At 44.8% G+C, this 18,256-nt stretch overlaps 1 protein-coding gene across 1 annotated transcript in view; it reads right to left on the bottom strand.

Annotated features, from left to right (window-relative positions):
* ODF2 (outer dense fiber of sperm tails 2) overlaps window positions 1–13,707 on the bottom strand; it is a 44,688-nt gene extending 30,981 nt beyond the window's left edge. The window contains exons 1-5 of the mRNA XM_056860070.1: window positions 13,472–13,707; window positions 11,560–11,641; window positions 6,636–6,761; window positions 5,264–5,434; window positions 2,993–3,168 (exon numbers count right to left, since the gene is read on the bottom strand). Coding sequence (XP_056716048.1) covers window positions 2,993–3,168; window positions 5,264–5,434; window positions 6,636–6,761; window positions 11,560–11,641; window positions 13,472–13,707 — 791 coding nt within the window. The remainder of the gene's footprint in view (window positions 1–2,992; window positions 3,169–5,263; window positions 5,435–6,635; window positions 6,762–11,559; window positions 11,642–13,471) is intronic.
* Between the last annotated feature and the right edge of the window lie 4,549 nt (window positions 13,708–18,256).

Below are 18,256 nucleotides of genomic sequence, written 5' to 3'. Positions count from 1 at the left end.
TTCCAGGGTTGCTTTGCAGAGGCAGGTGATGGCAAATCGCCGCTGAACGTCTCTTGCCTTGAAAATTACGGGGTTGCCATAAGTTGGCTGCGACTTGATGGCACTTTCCACCACCAAATTGTTTAGGGCTGGGAAACCAGAGAACTGCCTGCTCCCCTATGTGTATGCCCATCCACTTAAGTTTTCTTTGTGTGCCCATCCCTTTCGTCAGTAGGTGGCTGCCAGACCAGGCCTTTTCTGTAGTGGCTCCCACCTGGTGCAGTGCCCCTCCCTTCAGCTAGCTCCTTGGTAACTCATATTCCCACTTCCAGCTGCTAGGGTTTTCTCCAGTACTTGACCGGTTTGTTTTGGTTAGTGTGATTTTGGTTCTCTCCTTGCCTTGCATCAACAACATCTTGCCTTCATTCTGTTTTTATTGGTGCTTGGTTTTAATGTGATGCTGTGATTATTATTTTTTAAATTGTACTCACTGGATACTGCAGCTATTAAATTGGGCTTCAGGTTTTTTCAGGCTTAGCATATACTGCCACATTATTTGTTCATCTCGTGCTGCTGATGTAAATCTTATTAATTTAGTCCTATTAGACATTAATAGGATGGGAACAGGGAGTCTAAAGGAACCCAAAAATCTGGTTCAGATAGGATTTTTTCCAAACGTGAATAGAATCCTCAAAAACAGAAATCAGGAACTGGTTCAAAATACGTGGCTCAACAAACATGCACTCAGGAGATTGTTTTGAGCAGGGGTCCCTCCTGCTTTCTGCTCCAAATATAGTTTCTCTAAACCTATTTCCCAGGGAGCCAACTGAAAAGGAGGAAGAAGGTGGTAGGCAGGCCTGAGAAATGGCAGTCCTCCTGATGCTTGAAGTAGAAGCTTGCCTGAGAAATGGCAGTCCTCCTGATGCTTGAAGTAGAAGCTTGCCTACCTACCCAGAAGCTGTTTTCCAGGAAAGAAGTCTCACTGTGGAAGATGAACTGAGGCTAGAAACTTCTTACATTTCCTTGACACTGCAGTTCCTCCTTGCTTCCCATTTCACATATTTAAAAAGGGTAAATGCCCATACCTGGATAACCCAGGCTAGCCTGATCTCATCTGATCTCAGAAGCTAAGCAAGGTCGACCCTGGCAAGTATTTGGATGGGAGAACTCCAAGGAAAACCAGGGTAGTGACATGGCAATGGCAAACCACCTTTAAATGTCTCCTGTCTTGAAAACCCCACCAGGGTTTGCCATAAGTGAGATGTGACTTGACAGCAAAAAAAGAATAACTTTATTTTTGCCAAGTCAGTAGGGTTTCTTGAAAGAAAAGATAACTCTCTAAGGAGAGATGATATTCAAAAAGGAAGGAACATCATACAAAGAGAAAGGAAAGAGGACTCTGTTTGCAAAGTGGTGTAAAATGGTGTTTAACGTATTAATCGGTTAGAACAGAGAATCATTCTATTATTTTGCCCAAGGCCTTGGGTAAGCCAAAAGATTAGTTTTCACCTCTGACCCCTACCTAACAGGAGACTGTCCTCCTAAAACAGAATAACTGCATGTAACTTGTTTGACTTGTTCCAACATTTGCAAGTTCATAGTATACAAGCTAATTGTTTTTTAACTATATACAATAAAAGCAAAGTAACATTAGTAAAAAACCAAGCCCTAAGGAACAAAAGGAACTGTGATATTATGTGGATACCACACATTGTTCAATAGCTTGTGCAACAGGCAACTGCAAACAAAGTTTAAAAAACAAACAAGCAAGCAAAATACAGTGGAGAAAAGTCTCCACTTACATAGGGAACAGGGGGGAAATTTAGGTCCATGCCACTCTGCAAGCAAACAGAGCAACAATATTCTTCATGAAATGCATCTAAACAGGTTCAAAGCATCTGAACAAATTACCAACTAAACCACTTTTTCAAACTTAGCATCTGAACTGGAATTGAACTGGAGGATGAAAAAATACTGCCAAACCTGAACCCACAATTTAAATGGCTGGATGTTGGTTATGAGCCTCGTTGTGATTGTTATAACTGAAACCTCAGGGTAAACATATCCTATTAATAAAGCAGCGCTTCAGTGTCCTGCAAAATTCCACATTCTGTCTCTTCTGGCTCCTGAGAACTACCTGACTTTTTGTCTCTGTAACTTCCTCTCCTTCATCAATCCCTACTCACCGACTGGTGACACAGAATACACATAACTGAATGTCACGCTGCAGTCACACACAAGCACATGTCTCATGACAACATGCCACATGATTTCCTGCAGTTGACTTGCTCTAAGTCAAGCCATGTCACACTGAAGTATACACACACGAGTCTCATGACAAGATGCCACATGATTTCTCACTGGTTGACCTGGTCGAAGCCAAACCATTGGTCCAACTAGCCTAGGACCATCTGCTCTGAGTGGCCGTGGCACTCCAGGGTCCCAGGCAAAGAAATGCCTTGCCCAACACCTGCTACCCAAGATCCTTTCAAACTGTAGTTGTCAGGATTGAACCCATGTCCTTCTGCTTGCAAAGCATGCATGCAACAGCTGACCTGTGGCTGTTCCCAAAGTTTAAGAGGATGCTAAGTTGTGGCTTAGCCACAACTGAGAACCCAGCTTGCTGGGGGTAAAGAGAAGATGACTGGGGAAGGCACTGGCAAACCACCCCATCAACACAGTCTGCCTAGTAAACGCTGGGATGTGACGTCACCCCATGTGTCAGGAATGACCCAGCGCTTGTACAGGGGACCTTTACCTTTTTAAGTTGTGGTTACAAATCATTACCATTTTGAGAAATGGTTACCAAGGAGGCAGGTATGAGAGTTTTATTTATTTATAAATGTTTAAATGACAGCTAAACCACATGATAGCTAATTCCCAGCAACTGATGGTACAAAACTGTCTTAGAGCCTCCCTAATTACACTGTACAGTTTTGCGCAAAAAATTTACATTAGTTTCCCCCAAAGATAACATTCTACAGAGAAGGGAAAGGGCTGGAAGCTCACTTACACGGTAAGATCTTTCTCCTCTTTCATACGTTCAATATTGCGCCGGAGAATAGTGTTCTCATGTTCCGTCTCCACCAGTTCTTGAGTGACCTCATCCAGCTCTTCCTTCTGCTCTTCAAGTAGACGCTTGGCCACACATCGCGACTCTTCCCGCTTCGGTACTTTGACTTGTGAACACTTTCATTTGTAAAACAGACTAGAGTTTTACTCATAATGCATCAGCAGTCAGAGACTCAGAATATACATACTATGATGTTGCTAAATTGTGTGAACTCATGGTTTTCATTTGAAAATTCCAGATTCTAATGTGAGTTTTTCCCACTCAGGAAGAAATTTGATAGAAATACTGGTTATTTGCATCAAAAAAGCCCCTGGGAATATCAGTAAAAAAAAACGAGTGAAATGAAAAGTCTTACAAAAACATTGTATGCACACACACAAAAAATATAAGAGGGCATTTCATACATTCCCCTATATGACCATATCACAAAGTGCCATGGTAATTTCAGCAATAGCTCTCTATATTAAGACACCTGGGTGACAGGCACCATGGTCAAGAGGTCTCACTTGTAGTGGTTTTTTTGCTGGGATATACGGACTCCCCACATTTAAAAAGATAACGAAGCGTACAAACAACAAGTGAATACTAATTCCTGGGAGAAAGATCTTAAAGAAAAACCATACACCAAGGTTGCATCACAGAGTTCCCATGAATCAGAGACATCTTCCCACTTGGGTCTCCCTTACATCTTATACTCTAAAGTAGCGGTTCCCAAACTTTTTGAGTCATGGAGCACTAATTTTCACCTAGCACCTATATAGGGCCGATATGATGGGCAACAGATGGCAAACTTTGAGTTTGGCACAATGAGTGCTGACTAGCCCTTTATAGTTACTGCTTCACAGCACACAGGAGGAGCTAAATAATTTCTACTTGATACTTACCTACACACAGTTCATGGCTACAAAAATTCACAATTTTGAGATCTTGTCACATTTATTTTATTTTTGTTTCTAATCTCTTCACAGAGCACTAGGAGATGTGCTCAGTGGAGCACAGTTTGGGAACCGCTGCTCTAAAGAATGGCTGAAACCGCACAATTTCCATCTTACTTTCTTCATTTCAGCTTTGTTTATGTTACTTTACTTTTTGTTTCTTTTTACAATGGGCAGTTGTGGGATTGGGGATGGAGAAAAAAAAGGCCAAGCGTGGCGTGACAAGTCTCTTGGTCTGCATCATCTTTCATGGATTTGGAATTATTTGCAAACTAAAACCTAAAACTTGCATTTAACCTGGAAAAATAGTGCAGCCAAGGAGTTCACCAGAAAACCATGGGCTGGAACAGAACCAAGAGTCACCAGACAACATAACATAAGAAAGGCCATGCTAGATCAGGCCCATCAAATCCAGCAGTCTGTTCACTCAGTGGCCAACCAGGTGCCTCTAGGAAGCCCACAAACAAGACGATGCAGCAGCATTCTGCCTGTGTTCCGCATCACAACTTGGGTGTTCCTTTGAGATTGCCCATTTAAATACTAAGCCTGCTTAGCTTAGCTTCTCCCCTCTTAAAGCCTTCCAAGTTGGCAGCCATCACCACATCCTGGGGCAGGGAGTCCCACAATTTAACCACGCGTTGTGTGAAAAAATACTTTTATCTATTTTGAATCTCTCGCCCTCCAGCTTCAGCAGATGACCCTGCATTCTGGTATTATGCGAGCGGGAGAAAAGCTTCTCCCTGTCCACTCTCTCCATTCAAACTTCAGCCTAGCCAGTCAAAACGGGGCATGCTTTGTCCAACAAGAACTCTGAGCTATGTTACTGCAAAAGTAAGCTTACTGGTCACTAGCATGGAACTCGTTACGTGGAGCTGTGCCAATGTTACGACAAGCCAGAGTGTGAAATCCTAAGAACGCTTTTCTGGGAGTAAGTCCCAACGGGTAGAGTAAACCTGCCTGGGATTGTTCTCATAGCACCTTTGAATAAACTGGACTCACCTTTACACTTACAGTGGGACAGTCAAGTGTCTGTCTCTACAAACAGGCCTCAACACTGTACTCAGCTATACTATGCGGCCAGTGATAACAGCTATGGCAGTGTGTTCAATAGCCGCCTGTGAATTTTGGGAGAGCACGGCTGTTCTTCTTAGTCATTCTCGCTCTACAGTGCTATGTTTGAGCCAGAGGTTACCATCTCCCACTTTCTAAAAGAGATCCTCCCAAGCCTGAGCCTCATTGATGAGAAAGACAGCTAGCTCAAAAGCAACCGCCTCACCTCATTTTTTAACGTGCCCACCACGTTCAGCAAGCTGTCTATCTTCTTCTCATACTTATTCATCTTGCAGTGAACGGTGTCTTCCTCTTCTGTAGAAAGGTCACTCAAGCGAAGCACTGACAGTAACTTATCTGAATTTGGAGGAGTGACTTCCAGGCGATGAGTTGGTCCCTGGTCAGACATGGGACAGGGAGGGCAACCCAAAATGATGAGAAAGCCTAAACAGCAAGTCAAACCAAACAAACGAAGAACACAACCCACAAACCCCGTCCATCCGTCATGTAACGTGCGTCAGTCATAACCTTGCCTCGCAGGCACAAAACATTCACCAGTTAAGCATTCACAAATAAACACGTTAGAACAGGGTGGTCAAACATGAGGTCCGAGGGCCGGATCGGGCCTGCGAGCCAGCCAAGGCAGCCACCCCCACCTCTGCTCTCAATCTGGGCTGGCAAGGCAATGGTGCAGCCCAACCAAATGACATTTATGTCATATCCGGCCATGATAACAATTGAGTTCGACACCCGTTTTAGAATCTCCAAGGTAATTCACACCAGTCAAACGCACAACAGGCCTGTTAAGGAAATTATTATTATTTCCCCTGTACTGCAGACAGAGGAGCTGAATTCAAGATACAACCACTTGCCTACGAGCCATCCAGTGAGTTTATGGCAGAGGCGACATTTGAATCAGGGACTGCCTGTTCAGGTGTTACCCCCTCCCAAGGATTGTAAATGAGATCAGTCTCCTGCCCCAAAAGATAGGGGAACAAAACACTCAGCAGGGAGATGGATTCAAATAAAAACAGCATTTCCCCATTCAGTCTTTCCACAGAGACATATGGTGAAGGAACCGCAGGAACAAACTGAAATGGTATAAAGGACCACCATCTCCCATATGAATCCGTAAGGCTGTTGTTTAAGGCCCAGGTGTAGGCAACCTCCAGTGCTTGATCACGTAAGTGGTGACCAGAGACAGGGCCTTTTCAACGGTGGCACCCCAACTGCAGAACATCCACATCAGAAATATCTGTTTGGCATCTACTCTTTTTGTTCAGGCACCAAACCAAAGTTATGTTATCTTCTTCAGCTCTGGCTTAGTGCACCTAATCTGTGTTGTTTTAATGCTGCCGTTGTCTGTTCATTCTACTCTGGGCTTTTAAACCTGGGAGGGCTTTATTATAAATTCCTCTCTTTTAGATAATAAGCTGCCTGGAGGACCTGCCTTTCCACCATGCAAGAGGAGAAATGCTGTCAACAAAAACCCAGGACCTATTTCCCAAGCTCTCCCTGGGCACAGTTGGGGGAGATAGAAGGAATAGCTTCTGAACAGGCCCACCGTCAGGCTCCAAAGGAAGCAGCAGCCGTCCTACCTCCCACTTGTAAGATGACTCTCTGATGGATGTTTTGCCCGGGGGCATCCAGGGGACTTTGGTTTTTACTCGGACACTGCGGCGGACATTCACGGTATCCCCTTTCATTTTCTGCTTGTGCTTTTGCTGGGGGAGGGCAGGGGCGTGCAAGGAATGAGAAGAGAAGAAATTAGTTAACACCAGACACTTGCCCAGATTCACTTTCGCATCAAATTGTGCAACAGAACTGGAAGGCAGCAAGTTATTCCAACAAACAGTACCACGGAGAAGCTTCACGCTCTACATCACTGTTGCAGTCTCAGTAACTACGCCCAGGAAAAAGAAATAAGAGGTACGACATAGCTTGCAGAGTATGGGACCAAACTGAAAACTACTTTATTCTATGTCAGTCAGGGATCATTGTGACATCACTCGGGTAAGCTTGGCCTCTTATGATGCAATGCAGGCCTTGGCTACCCTGCAAGGATTAGATCTAGCGTGGGGCAAGAAAGATTTAGGCCAAGGCTGCAGCAAAGGACTGCAGATCTGCATCTGTGGCCCCTCACAGCCCTCCATCGGATCCAATAACCTCTTCCAGGCCTCAACAAGGATCTGAAACTGCAGAACGGATCACCGGCAATGCATCTTTGTGACTCTCTGAAACAACTTGCGTTACTAGAGGCCTCTGGCAAAACCAGGTATGTGGAAAGAGGAGAGACTGCCGATTCTCTTGGAAACGTAGTAGGTTTTCAACGTGATTAGAGGCAATTATGATACTGTTGTGGTATGCGATGACTGTAAGCACCAGTTTTTCTTAGACCAGCAGCAGAGGACTCAGCAACGCAGGTAATATTTTAAGCAGGGGAGTTCCCAGCCCTGACCAGTGCAAGACGCTCAACTCGCCTGTAATATATCTGCACTACCACCAGCTCCCTGTAATGCACGGTCGTCGTGTCTCCAAGGAGGCTTCAAGATAAACTTGATATTCTTAGGATTCAGAGGACAACCATACTAGCAGCCAGCTGAGCAAAATCATGACATGTTTCTTGCAAAATAAATAGTCCCCCGCTTGCCCTCCAATGTAACTTAAAATAAGGGGGAAACAGCATTTCATCTTATTGCTCCTGTCACTCCAATATGATATTCTTATTCAGCTGGCCTCCCCTCCAGATTAACACACCATACAATAGAGCTCTTAGTTTACTGCTCTATGAAACGTATGGAGAATTTTACCTTTATTTTCCTGTCAGGCAAAGGCAACATAATTTAGCTTAACTACTTCCACCACCGACAATAATGACTGAGATATTGTAAAAGTATATTAGATATTTATCCACTAGGCACAGTAAGGTCATATTTTCTTGAAGAAGAGCCCCCAAATTATTTTCCATTCATGACAGGTGATCTGCCCTGTGACTCATTCACACCTCTACTTGACCCCAACCCCCCCCCCATTTTTCAAAAGAGAGAACTTCCAAAGGGAGACTTCAGCATGAACCTGCTGAATTAGTACTTAATCAGGAAATTTGTTATTAACTTAATTAGGCACCCATTCAGTTAATGGTTATCTCTCACATTAGATGAGTTACGCTATTCTTAGACATGCTAAGCAATTACCCTCTCAACTTATGACCACTGAGGTGGACATGCCTGCTGTACTTCCGGTTGCAGACATCAGAGCTTTGTACAGAAACATCGGTTGCATTTAATGGCAACTGGACTGCCCTGTTTACATTTCTTTGCTCCATGTCTGTGTGCGCACATGTGCTCGCCAGCCTACCTACTTACGATGCACTTCATGCATCTGAGAATGGGCTTTAGTCGATGAAAGAACATGCCATAATTAATATTTTAGTTCTTCCAGTGTTCCAAGACTATTCTAATAAAGACAAACAAACAAGGTATTCTGGGGCGCCTTCCAGTGACGTTCAAAGCTTTAGCATCTACTAGAGGACCCAATGGCCTGACCCAGCTCAACTTAGTCATATCTACGCCCCAACCTGTTTCATTTGTTTTAATGGTGCTTAGCCATGACTAACCTTGGCTGGGTTGGGGTTAACTGAATCCCTCTGGCAGATGTTTGATAAGTTATTTTAGAACTCTGTTCACTCCATTATTTTATTTTATGCCGTCAAGTCACAGCTGATTTTTGGCAACCCCGTAGGGTTTTCAAGGCAAGAGATGTTCAGAGGTTAAGAACATAAAAAAGCCATGCTGGATCAGACCGAGGCCCATTAAGTCCTGCAGTCTGTTCACACAGTGACCAACCAGGTGCCTCTAGGAAGCCACAAACAAGATGACTGCAGCAGCGTTCTGCCTGTGTTCCGCATCACAACTTGGGTGTTCCTTTGAGATCGCCCATCTAAATACTAAGCCTGCTTAGCTTAGCTTCTGAGATCTGAGGAGATCAGGCTAGCCAGGGGCTATCAAGGTCAGGGCCTCTCCATTTTACATAGTTATTTTTAAACACTATGAACAACTCTTCACTCATACAAGAATCAGCTTGTGGAAAGAGGAAGAGAATACTGCAAATTGGAACGTTAGGAACAATTCCTGCACCCTCTCTAATTGGCTGCTAATAACTTCTTAACCCGGCAGGCTACATGTTTTAAAGTCATGCAATTTGCTGACTCTGCAGGAAATGCGTTTCAAGGCCCCCTAGATTTCTACTGAGTTAGACTTAGAGCACATCTACCATATTTTTATTTTTCCAAGGAGTTCAGGGTTTCATGCATGGTTCTCTCCTTCTTCAGTGTGTTATCACAACCAGTCTGTGCAGTAGGTTAGGATGAGAGTGTACTACTAGCCCAGTCACCCAGTGAGCTTCATGGAAGTGGAGGGATTTGAATCTGGATCTCCAGAATCCAACCTACTTTCTACAACATGCTGGTTTTCCAAATATCTGTAAACTTCATATAGACATTTCCAGGAACTTCCTACTTTATTGTTGATTTACTTATGAGGCAGTAAATGAGATATGTACTCTGGGGGAGCACTGTTGATTTTGAAGGTTCTACTAAATGATATTTGATAAGGAAAATATAATACCATGAACACCAAGTAGGGAAACAATGCAATGTACATTGTCTATATCTAAGCATGCTAACCTGTAGGTGGCAAAAAAGCAAACAGGCAGAACTATAATCTAAGCATATCCATTAAAACTGCAGCAAAAAATAAACAGGCAGCAGCTCAATCTGTCTAAGCGTGCCTACTATATTTGTAGCAAAAACAACAACACCAAAACAAAACAGGCAGCTGTACAATCTTAAGCATATTTACTACATTTGCAGCAAAAAAGCAAACAGGCAGCAGCATAATCTAAGCATGCCAGGCAGCAGCAAAACATTGTTGCAACATGCTATTTATTTATTGACCCTTCAAGCAACAGGAACAGGCCTTGAGCTTCCACTGGTGCTTCTGGGGGCTTTGGCTTTCCAGGCACAGCCCCTACAAACACTCAGCTGCACACTCGTACCTGGGATCTTGCAGGTGGTGGTGTTTTCTGACCCTTTTTAATATGGACATGGACAGGGGTATTTTCATCCACATGGACGTGCAAAGGGGGAGTTGAGGAACGACTCTTCATAGTTCTTCTCCAACAAGCGGGGGAAAGGGCAATCAGTACAATGGAAAAAGGACCTGTGAATAAGTAGACCGGAAATAACAACAATTCCTCGTGCCCAAAGCAAAAAGGACCTGCAGCTCTCTGAGGGGTATGGGATGGGGAGAGAAATGAACAACATTTTCAAGCCAGACAAAATGACCAATTCAGACATGAAAAGACAACCTAGGATGGTTTACTGCAGGAAATAAGGTACTATGTGCCAGTTCTGCGCATTTTAATTGGCTCTTTCTGAAGTCATTGTTCAAGTTTCCTTTCAGGAGCACTGCCCAGCTCTTCAAAAAAGACACAAGTTCGAAGTCTGGCTCAGACCTTTCTCAGTCATGGACACTGGGGTTTCAGGCTATCTACAAAGATCCACCAGAACTGGAGGCCTCCAAACACATCAGCCCTTGGTACCACTTATCTAGCTGGCCATAGAAGTCATGCAAACAGGAACATCAACTGGCTGCCTGGCATTCTGTGTGTGTGTGTGTGTAGTGCCATCAAGTCGCTTCCGACTCATGGCCACCCTATGAGTCACTGTCCTCCAAAACATCCTATTCTAGGCAACAGCAACTGACATGGCGCTACCAGATTTTTCCCTATGGACACTGCTTATTCTAGGTCAATGGATGCCCTTGGGAAAGTTCATTTTAACTTCTACTATTCATTTTTACAAAGCTTGCTTGTGCTGAAATGAGAGCTGAACTGGGTATAACCAGCTCCCAGGTGGACTACCTGCAGCTATTCTTCACATAGAATCCCAAATTCCCTATATAGAATCCACCATGATGTATGACATTGTCTCCCATAGGCATATTGGGATAACAGGAATAAGGAGTTTTGTTGATATTAGTATGCCAGTTGGGCAGCCAAAACACACTCCGACTCACTCTCATTTCAGATCACACGAACTACACAGAACTCTCTGGAACACAAATGTGGCTCTAAATAACCCCTCCTTGGGGTATTTCTGGTTTAGCAGCTTGACATTTTACATACCATGGGTTCATCTCATCAAGAAACTTCAAACAGGAAACTATTCTATTTGATTGTGTTATCTAGCAAACAGAACATATGCAATACAGTCCCCTCATATGAAACTGAAGTTCTTTTGTATTCTAACTCTCTAGGCAGTTACCCTAGTTCAAATTATAAATACCCCTCCCACCCTACTTTGCTACTATGATATTGTTTGGTCATGTCCCCCACAAGTGGAGTCCCCCAAGGCATGTTATCCCTCACCTACCCCTCAGCATGAGGTCAGAAAACCTAAAAAGTCAGCACTGTAATTAGAGTATAAGGGAAATGCTTACGCTACGTAGCACAGTCACGTACAGATAACAGAAGTGCTTCAGTTGCTGGTGGTAATTTTCTTTCAGTAGAGACTATTACTTCGTTCTTGAGGGACGGGGACAACCTGCAAGTATATATTTTTTAATTACCAATTTAAGAATTTGCCAAGTATTCTCACTGTTTAGACAAAGATGCAGCAACAATTTAGGAATATCTGAGCATACAAGTAACATGAAGAATAGTTCAAGATAGCAGCCTCAGTCTGCAGAGCCTGACTTGCAAACTGAAATCCCTGGAGAACTCTGACCAATGACCTTCCCTGGGACAGAGAAGGCTAATCCCACCAAGAAACCTTGGTGAGAATACAACGTCTCCGTGGCTTTCTGACCCAGTTGCCTGAGATGGAAATCAGCAGCTTTGGTCCTACCCAGCCAGCTAGTACAAGAACTGCTCAGACTTCTGGAAATTGTGCTGTGTGGGATCCCACAGGGTTTCTGCCTGCTCCTTATGCTGTTTTTAAAACCCACATGAAATTGCTGGCAGTGGCTGTCCAGAGGTTCTGAATGAGATGTCATCCCAACATTAGACGAAGTTGGTTTTTATATGCTGACTTTCTCTACCACTTAAGGAAGAATCAAACCGGCTTACAATCGCCTTGCTTCCCCACAACAGACACCCTGTGAGGTAGGTGGGGCTGTCACTAGCCCAAGGTCAGCCAGCTGGCTTCATGTGTAGGATGAGAACCAGGTTTGATTCCCCACTCCTCCACATGAACGGCAGATGCTAATCTGGTGAACTGGATTTGTTTCCCCACTCCTACACATGAAGGCAGCTGGGTGACCTTGGGCTAGTCACATTCTCTCAGCCCCATCTACCTCACAGGGTGTCTGTTGTGGGGAGGGGAAGATGATTGTAAGCTGGATTGATTCTTCCTTAAATGGCAGAGAAAGTCGGCATATAAAAACCAACTCTTCTTCTTATACCTTTGCCCAAGTTCTGTCAATGTGGCAACTATGGCCTCTCTCATATAGGCTGGATCTGGCTTCAATTATCCATGCTCTAACCACATCCAGATCAGATTACTACAGCACACCTTGCATAGGACTGGCTTTGAAGATGGTTTATAAGTTTCAACTGGTGCAAAATAACACGAGGAGACTGGAGATGGGTGCTAACTACAACGAACCCAATTCTTAAAAGTGCACTGACTTTCGACCCACTTCTGGACTCAACAGAGCTGGTGGACACAGTAAAGTACCACTTGAACATATGAAGCTACCATATTAAGACCCTTGGTCTGTCCAGGTCACTATCTTCTCCGACCAGCAGCAGTTCTCCAAGGTCACAGGCGGAAGTCTTTCTCATTATCTGATCCTTTTTAACTGGAAGTGCAGGGGATTGGACCTGGGAACTTCTGCATGCAACAAAGATGCTCCATCACTATTCCAGCATTCTCTAATTGTGAAATCTGGCTTATGCAACTTGCTATACTGTTTCTTTTTTTGCAGAAAAAAGTTTATTAGCACACTGTAATATATACACTGACACTACTTTTACTAGAAATATTTCCCATACTTTTACTAGAAATATTTCCCAAACACATTGCAATTGTGACACATCGTTTCCTTTCTTCAAATTTGTGAGTTTGATTAGGAGAAAGATTTCCTTACTATACTGTTTCTATTTCACTGTTCTTTCATTTGCCAATCTTATTGCACTGATCACTGTACATCTTATACTATTTTTTGCATTGCCTTTTACAACTCTGTGATGTGCCTTCAATCTCAACGAGATAGGCAGCCCAGAAATGAAAGCAGGGATTCTGAACCCAGACCTCCCGGTCAATCCCAGACAGTAGGCACTACACTCCCTCGCTGGTACTGAGACAGAGGTAGAGTGCCTCCGAGCATGGCGGCTCCATTCCGCTAGTGACAGAATGGCCATCACCTCTCACCATGCAGAGCTGAAGCGACCCCGCAGCCGCCGCCTCAGGACCTCCTCGAAATTGTTGATGAGACGCCGGTAGCTGCAATGGCTGCGGCTGCCATGGAGACCCAGAGACCGGGGACCCGGCGGCCGAGGCCAAGAGCAGCCGCAGCAGCACGACCCGCCTGACGGACAGCTGCAGCCCAAAGCGCCGCAGCTCGACTTCCGGCTCCGCCTCCAGGACGCGGCCCGCCGCTCCCCCATTGGACAATTCAAACCCCCGGCTCCGCCCCCACGAGCCCCGACTCCCCTTCTGCGCGTGCGCCGCTTCCCCGGTCCTCCCTCCCTGCGCCCCGCCCTTTAGCCTCGCCCAGCAGGGTGGGAGCGGCGTCATAAATGCCCCGCCCCCCCCAGCCAAGGCGTGTGCTGGTTGCTATGGAAACTGCAGGGACGCAGGGCGCCAAAAGCAGCTTCGTTCTTTAGCAGGCGACAGAGGTTTTAGTATATTAATATTTATATTATTATTATTGTTGACGCAGTAACGTAACACAACACAGTTTAGAGCCTTCCAGAACGCCTCATCAGACTGGATGTTCAAAAGGGAGGGAGGTGGAAAAAAGGTTTTATTTTATAAGGATGCCAACTTCCAGGTGGTGTCTGGAGAACTCCTACTATTGGGATGGAGATCAGTTCCCCTGGACAAAATGGCCACTTTGGCAATTGGACTCTGTGGCATTGAAGCCCCTCCCCAAACTCCGCCCTCCTCAGGCTCCACCCCCCAAATCTCCAGTTATTTCCCAACCCGGAGCCGACAACTCTATTATTTTACTTCATCTATACACCCACCTTTCTCCCCATTTGGGCTCCTATCATTCCCCACACTTCTATCCTCACAACAGTCCTGTGAGGTAGGTTAGGCTGAGTGTGTGTGTGAAAAACCCAAGGTCACCCGGCAAACTTCTGTGACAGAGCAAGGATTCAAACCCAGGACTCCCAGATCCTAGTCTGACACTCTAACCATTATGCTGAAGTTCCTGATTTTAACAGCCAGTGCAGGATAACAGACGGTTGGACTGGGATCCTGGGAGACCCAGGACTGAATCCCCGTTCTACCACAGAAGCTCACTGGATGACTTGGGGCCAGTCTCATTGTAGGGTTGCCAGGTCCCTCTTTGCCACCGGTGGGAGGTTTTTGGGACGGAGCCTGAGGAGGGTGGGGAGGAGAGGGACTTCAGTGCCATAGAGTCCAATGGCCAAAGCAGCCATTTTCTCCAGGTGAACTGATCTTTATCGGCTGGAGAGAAGTTGTAATAGCAGGAGATCTCCAGCTAGTACCTGGCAGTTGGCATCCCTATCTCATTGTCTTAGCCTAACATACTTCAGAGGAGGGGTGGTCATAAGAGAATGGATGAGGAAGAAGATATGCTAAGCACTTTCAATCCCCATTGGAGAGAGAAAACCAGCGTATAAATAAATGCAAATAAGAACATAAGAAAAGCCATGCTAGATCAGACCAAGGCCCATCAAGTCCAGCAGTCTGTTCATACAGTGGCCAACCAGGTGGTTCTAAGCCCACAAGCAAGATGACTGCAGCAGCATTATCCTGCCTGTGTTCCACAGCACCTAATATAATGGGCATGCTTCTCTGATCCTGGAGAGAATCGGTATGCATCATGACTAGTATTCATTCTGACTAGTAGCCAGGGATAGCGCTATCCTCCATGAACATGTCCTCTCCCCTCTTAAAGCCTTCCAAGTTGGCAGCCATCACCACATCCTGGGGCAGGGAGTTCCACAATTTAACTATGTGTTGTGTGAAAAAACACTTCCTTTGGTTTTGAATCTCACCCTCCAGCTTCAGCAGATGACCCTAAACCGCCCTAAGCATTTTAACCTCTCCTCACAGGGCTGTTGCTCCAGCCTCCTGATCATTTTGATTGCTCTTTTCTGCACTTTCTCAATCTCTGCAATATCCTTTGGTGACCAGAACTGTACACAGTAATCCAAGTGTGGACTCACCATAGATTTGTACAATGGAAGTATGATAGCAGCAATTGAATTCTCTATTCCTTGTCTAATTATGGCCACCATGGAATTGGCCTTTTTCACAGCAGCTGCACACTGGGTTGACATCTTCATCAAGCAATCCATTACCACCCCAAGATTCCTTTCTTGGTTTGTCGCTGGCAGCACAAATCCCATCAGCGTATATGTGAAGTTGGGATTTCTTTGCCCCAATATGCATCACTTTTCACATACATCGAATCTCATTTGCCATTTTAATGCCCATTCTTTCAGTTTGAAGAGATCTTTTTGGAGCTCTTCACAGTCGGTTTTTGTTTTAACCACCCTAAATAATTTGGTGTCATCTGCAAACTTGGCCACCTCACTGTTCACCCCCAACTCCAGGTCACTGACGAACAAGTTGAAAAGCACCGGTCCCAACACAGATCCCTGAGGGACCCCATTGTTCACATCCCTCCATTGGGAGAACTGACCATTGATTCCAACTCTCTGCTTCCTGTTTTTCAGCCAGCTCTCAATCCGGAAGAGCACTTGTCCTCTTATCCTATGACTATGAATGCATGATCTTAGTGCCCTTTACACTCGATAGCATACTCTACCAGTATATTTAGTAATTTCCCCCCACCCTTCCTCAAAGGTGCTCAGGACAGCCCTGTGAGGTAGATTAGGCTGGGAGCGAATAGCCTACCTAGCAAGCTTCCATGGCACTGCATCCATGGCACTGTGAGGAAGATGAGAGAAGGGGTGTACATCAAAACAAGCTGTCCAGGAGATCAGAGATGGAATTTAAGGAAACCCAGAACTGCCTCCAAACCACCACACAGATCATAGCATGCAAAAACTAGACAGCCACTGCCTGTCGGAGAAGGTCTGACTCAGAATAAGGCAGCTTCGTGTGTTCAAGTATTCTATTACTACCATTACACCCAAGAGAAAGTTCACTGCTGACATGATGCATACAAAAGAGATGAGAACAAGATTCTGCCAAACAGCAACAAATTTATTTTATTGCAAATATTTATTTCAAGTCTAGAGAAAAATCCATAGTGGGCTGGATTCCTGATATCTTTGCACAATCAGCCCACTACACTGCAAGTAGTTCATGGAACAAGAACAAAACGGATGAGGGCATTTTTCTTTCCTGGAGAGCACATAATTCTGCATGAGGAACTGGCAACATATACGGTACATCAACTGGCAACTTCCCCAAATTGTTGGTAGCATAAGAGAACTTATCACAAGAAGGGACGTTCCAAACCAGCATTCCACCACCCAGCATATTAGAATGGAAACAAGTCTTTGATTTCAGCAGAACTTGTTTCCCAGTAGTTATGATAGGAGTAGGAGTGCTTTGAAAAAGAAGAGGGTTGGGGGAGGATATAAAATTCATTGAATTTTGCTTTAAGCCAGCTGAAGAGCAAATGCAGATTCAATTTCAGCTGCAGTCATCTGGTCATATACAATGAAGTAATCCCATTACCTTCCGTTGTATTTGGCTAGCAAACCAACCCAACTTTGAGCACTAGTCAGCTCTGGAGCACAGAGAGCTACAAAACTGCAAAGAAAAACTTTTCAGAGTAGTCCCATTGACATCCATGGTTTCATCCACAGCACAATCCTATCTACATTTATTTAAAATTAAACTCCACTGTGGTCAGGTGTACTTACTTCCAAACATAAACATGGCAGCCTAATTCTGCGACTCACATTAAAGATGACTGAGTCCCACAGAAACCAACAAAGCCAAAGTTGGAAGGAACATCTATTCTACAAACTTATAACTGGGCTGTTGCACATCTTCTCCTCCACTCCCCAAACCACTGAGTTACCTGTAATTCTTTCAGTAAGCTGAGAATTCAGTAGCAGAAGAAACTCAGAAGAAGCTTCTCCCGCAACACTGGAATTTCAAGGATTTCTTGCTCATTAAGCCATAACCGTTAAAACATTTTAAAATCACAAAATACACATGCTATCCTAATAGACAGGGGTACTTTACATTTGACCGAACTTCCATCTTGCATGTGTATAGACCATAATGTGTGATAATCATGCCTATGCAGAAATTTATATTTGTACCATTCTAGCGGGTTACAGTCTTCATGTATGCTGGAGTGGGGGTATCCTGGCATCACCCCCCAGGTGCATCAGTTCAGGGATGCCACCATGTGGCCTCAAATAGCAGGGGGAAGGGGGTTTGTAGACACCTGGTTCTTCCTGCGCATGCTAGCTTCCCTCTGAAACAGGCGGGGAGCTCCTTCAGGCCCTTATAAGGGCAGTTCTGCAAACTGCACACATCCCCCTGGCCTTTCCCACGGGACAAGGAGCAGCTTTACCAACCAATCACCTCACTGCCAGTCCGATCCAGAGATGGCCCGGATCAGCTATAGACTGGGCAGCAGCTCTTTAAAGGGGTAATGTCTCCCCCTCCCCTGGAGCTGTGTTTCCCTTGCCTTACAGTGGTTGCCAGTCAAGGCCAGAGATCTCCCTAACCCCTAAGAAATGCAAACGCTCGTTCTGACAAGGAAGTGCCTTCTGGGTAGGGATTTTGCAACCCACAAGGCATGTCTTGGCTGGGCAGAACTTCAGGAGTGTAGGAGGTACTTGGTTTTCACTCATTCTACAATGCTGTTGCTCTAGTCGGGAGGAACATTTCCAGGAATTTAATCCATTTTCAAAGAGATTTCATAACTGTTTGTTGCTGGCTTATATTACTCTATCTGGGTCTGCCTACAGATAACAAAAGCCTTAAAAACAGAACACATCCCAGAAAAAGAAGTTAAACTACTTT

Source organism: Euleptes europaea, chromosome 14, assembly GCF_029931775.1.
Source record: "Euleptes europaea isolate rEulEur1 chromosome 14, rEulEur1.hap1, whole genome shotgun sequence".
NCBI classification, from domain to species: domain Eukaryota; kingdom Metazoa; phylum Chordata; class Lepidosauria; order Squamata; family Sphaerodactylidae; genus Euleptes; species Euleptes europaea.
The sequence above is the reverse complement of the archived record's forward strand: the minus strand, read 5'-3'. Positions and strand labels throughout refer to the sequence as shown.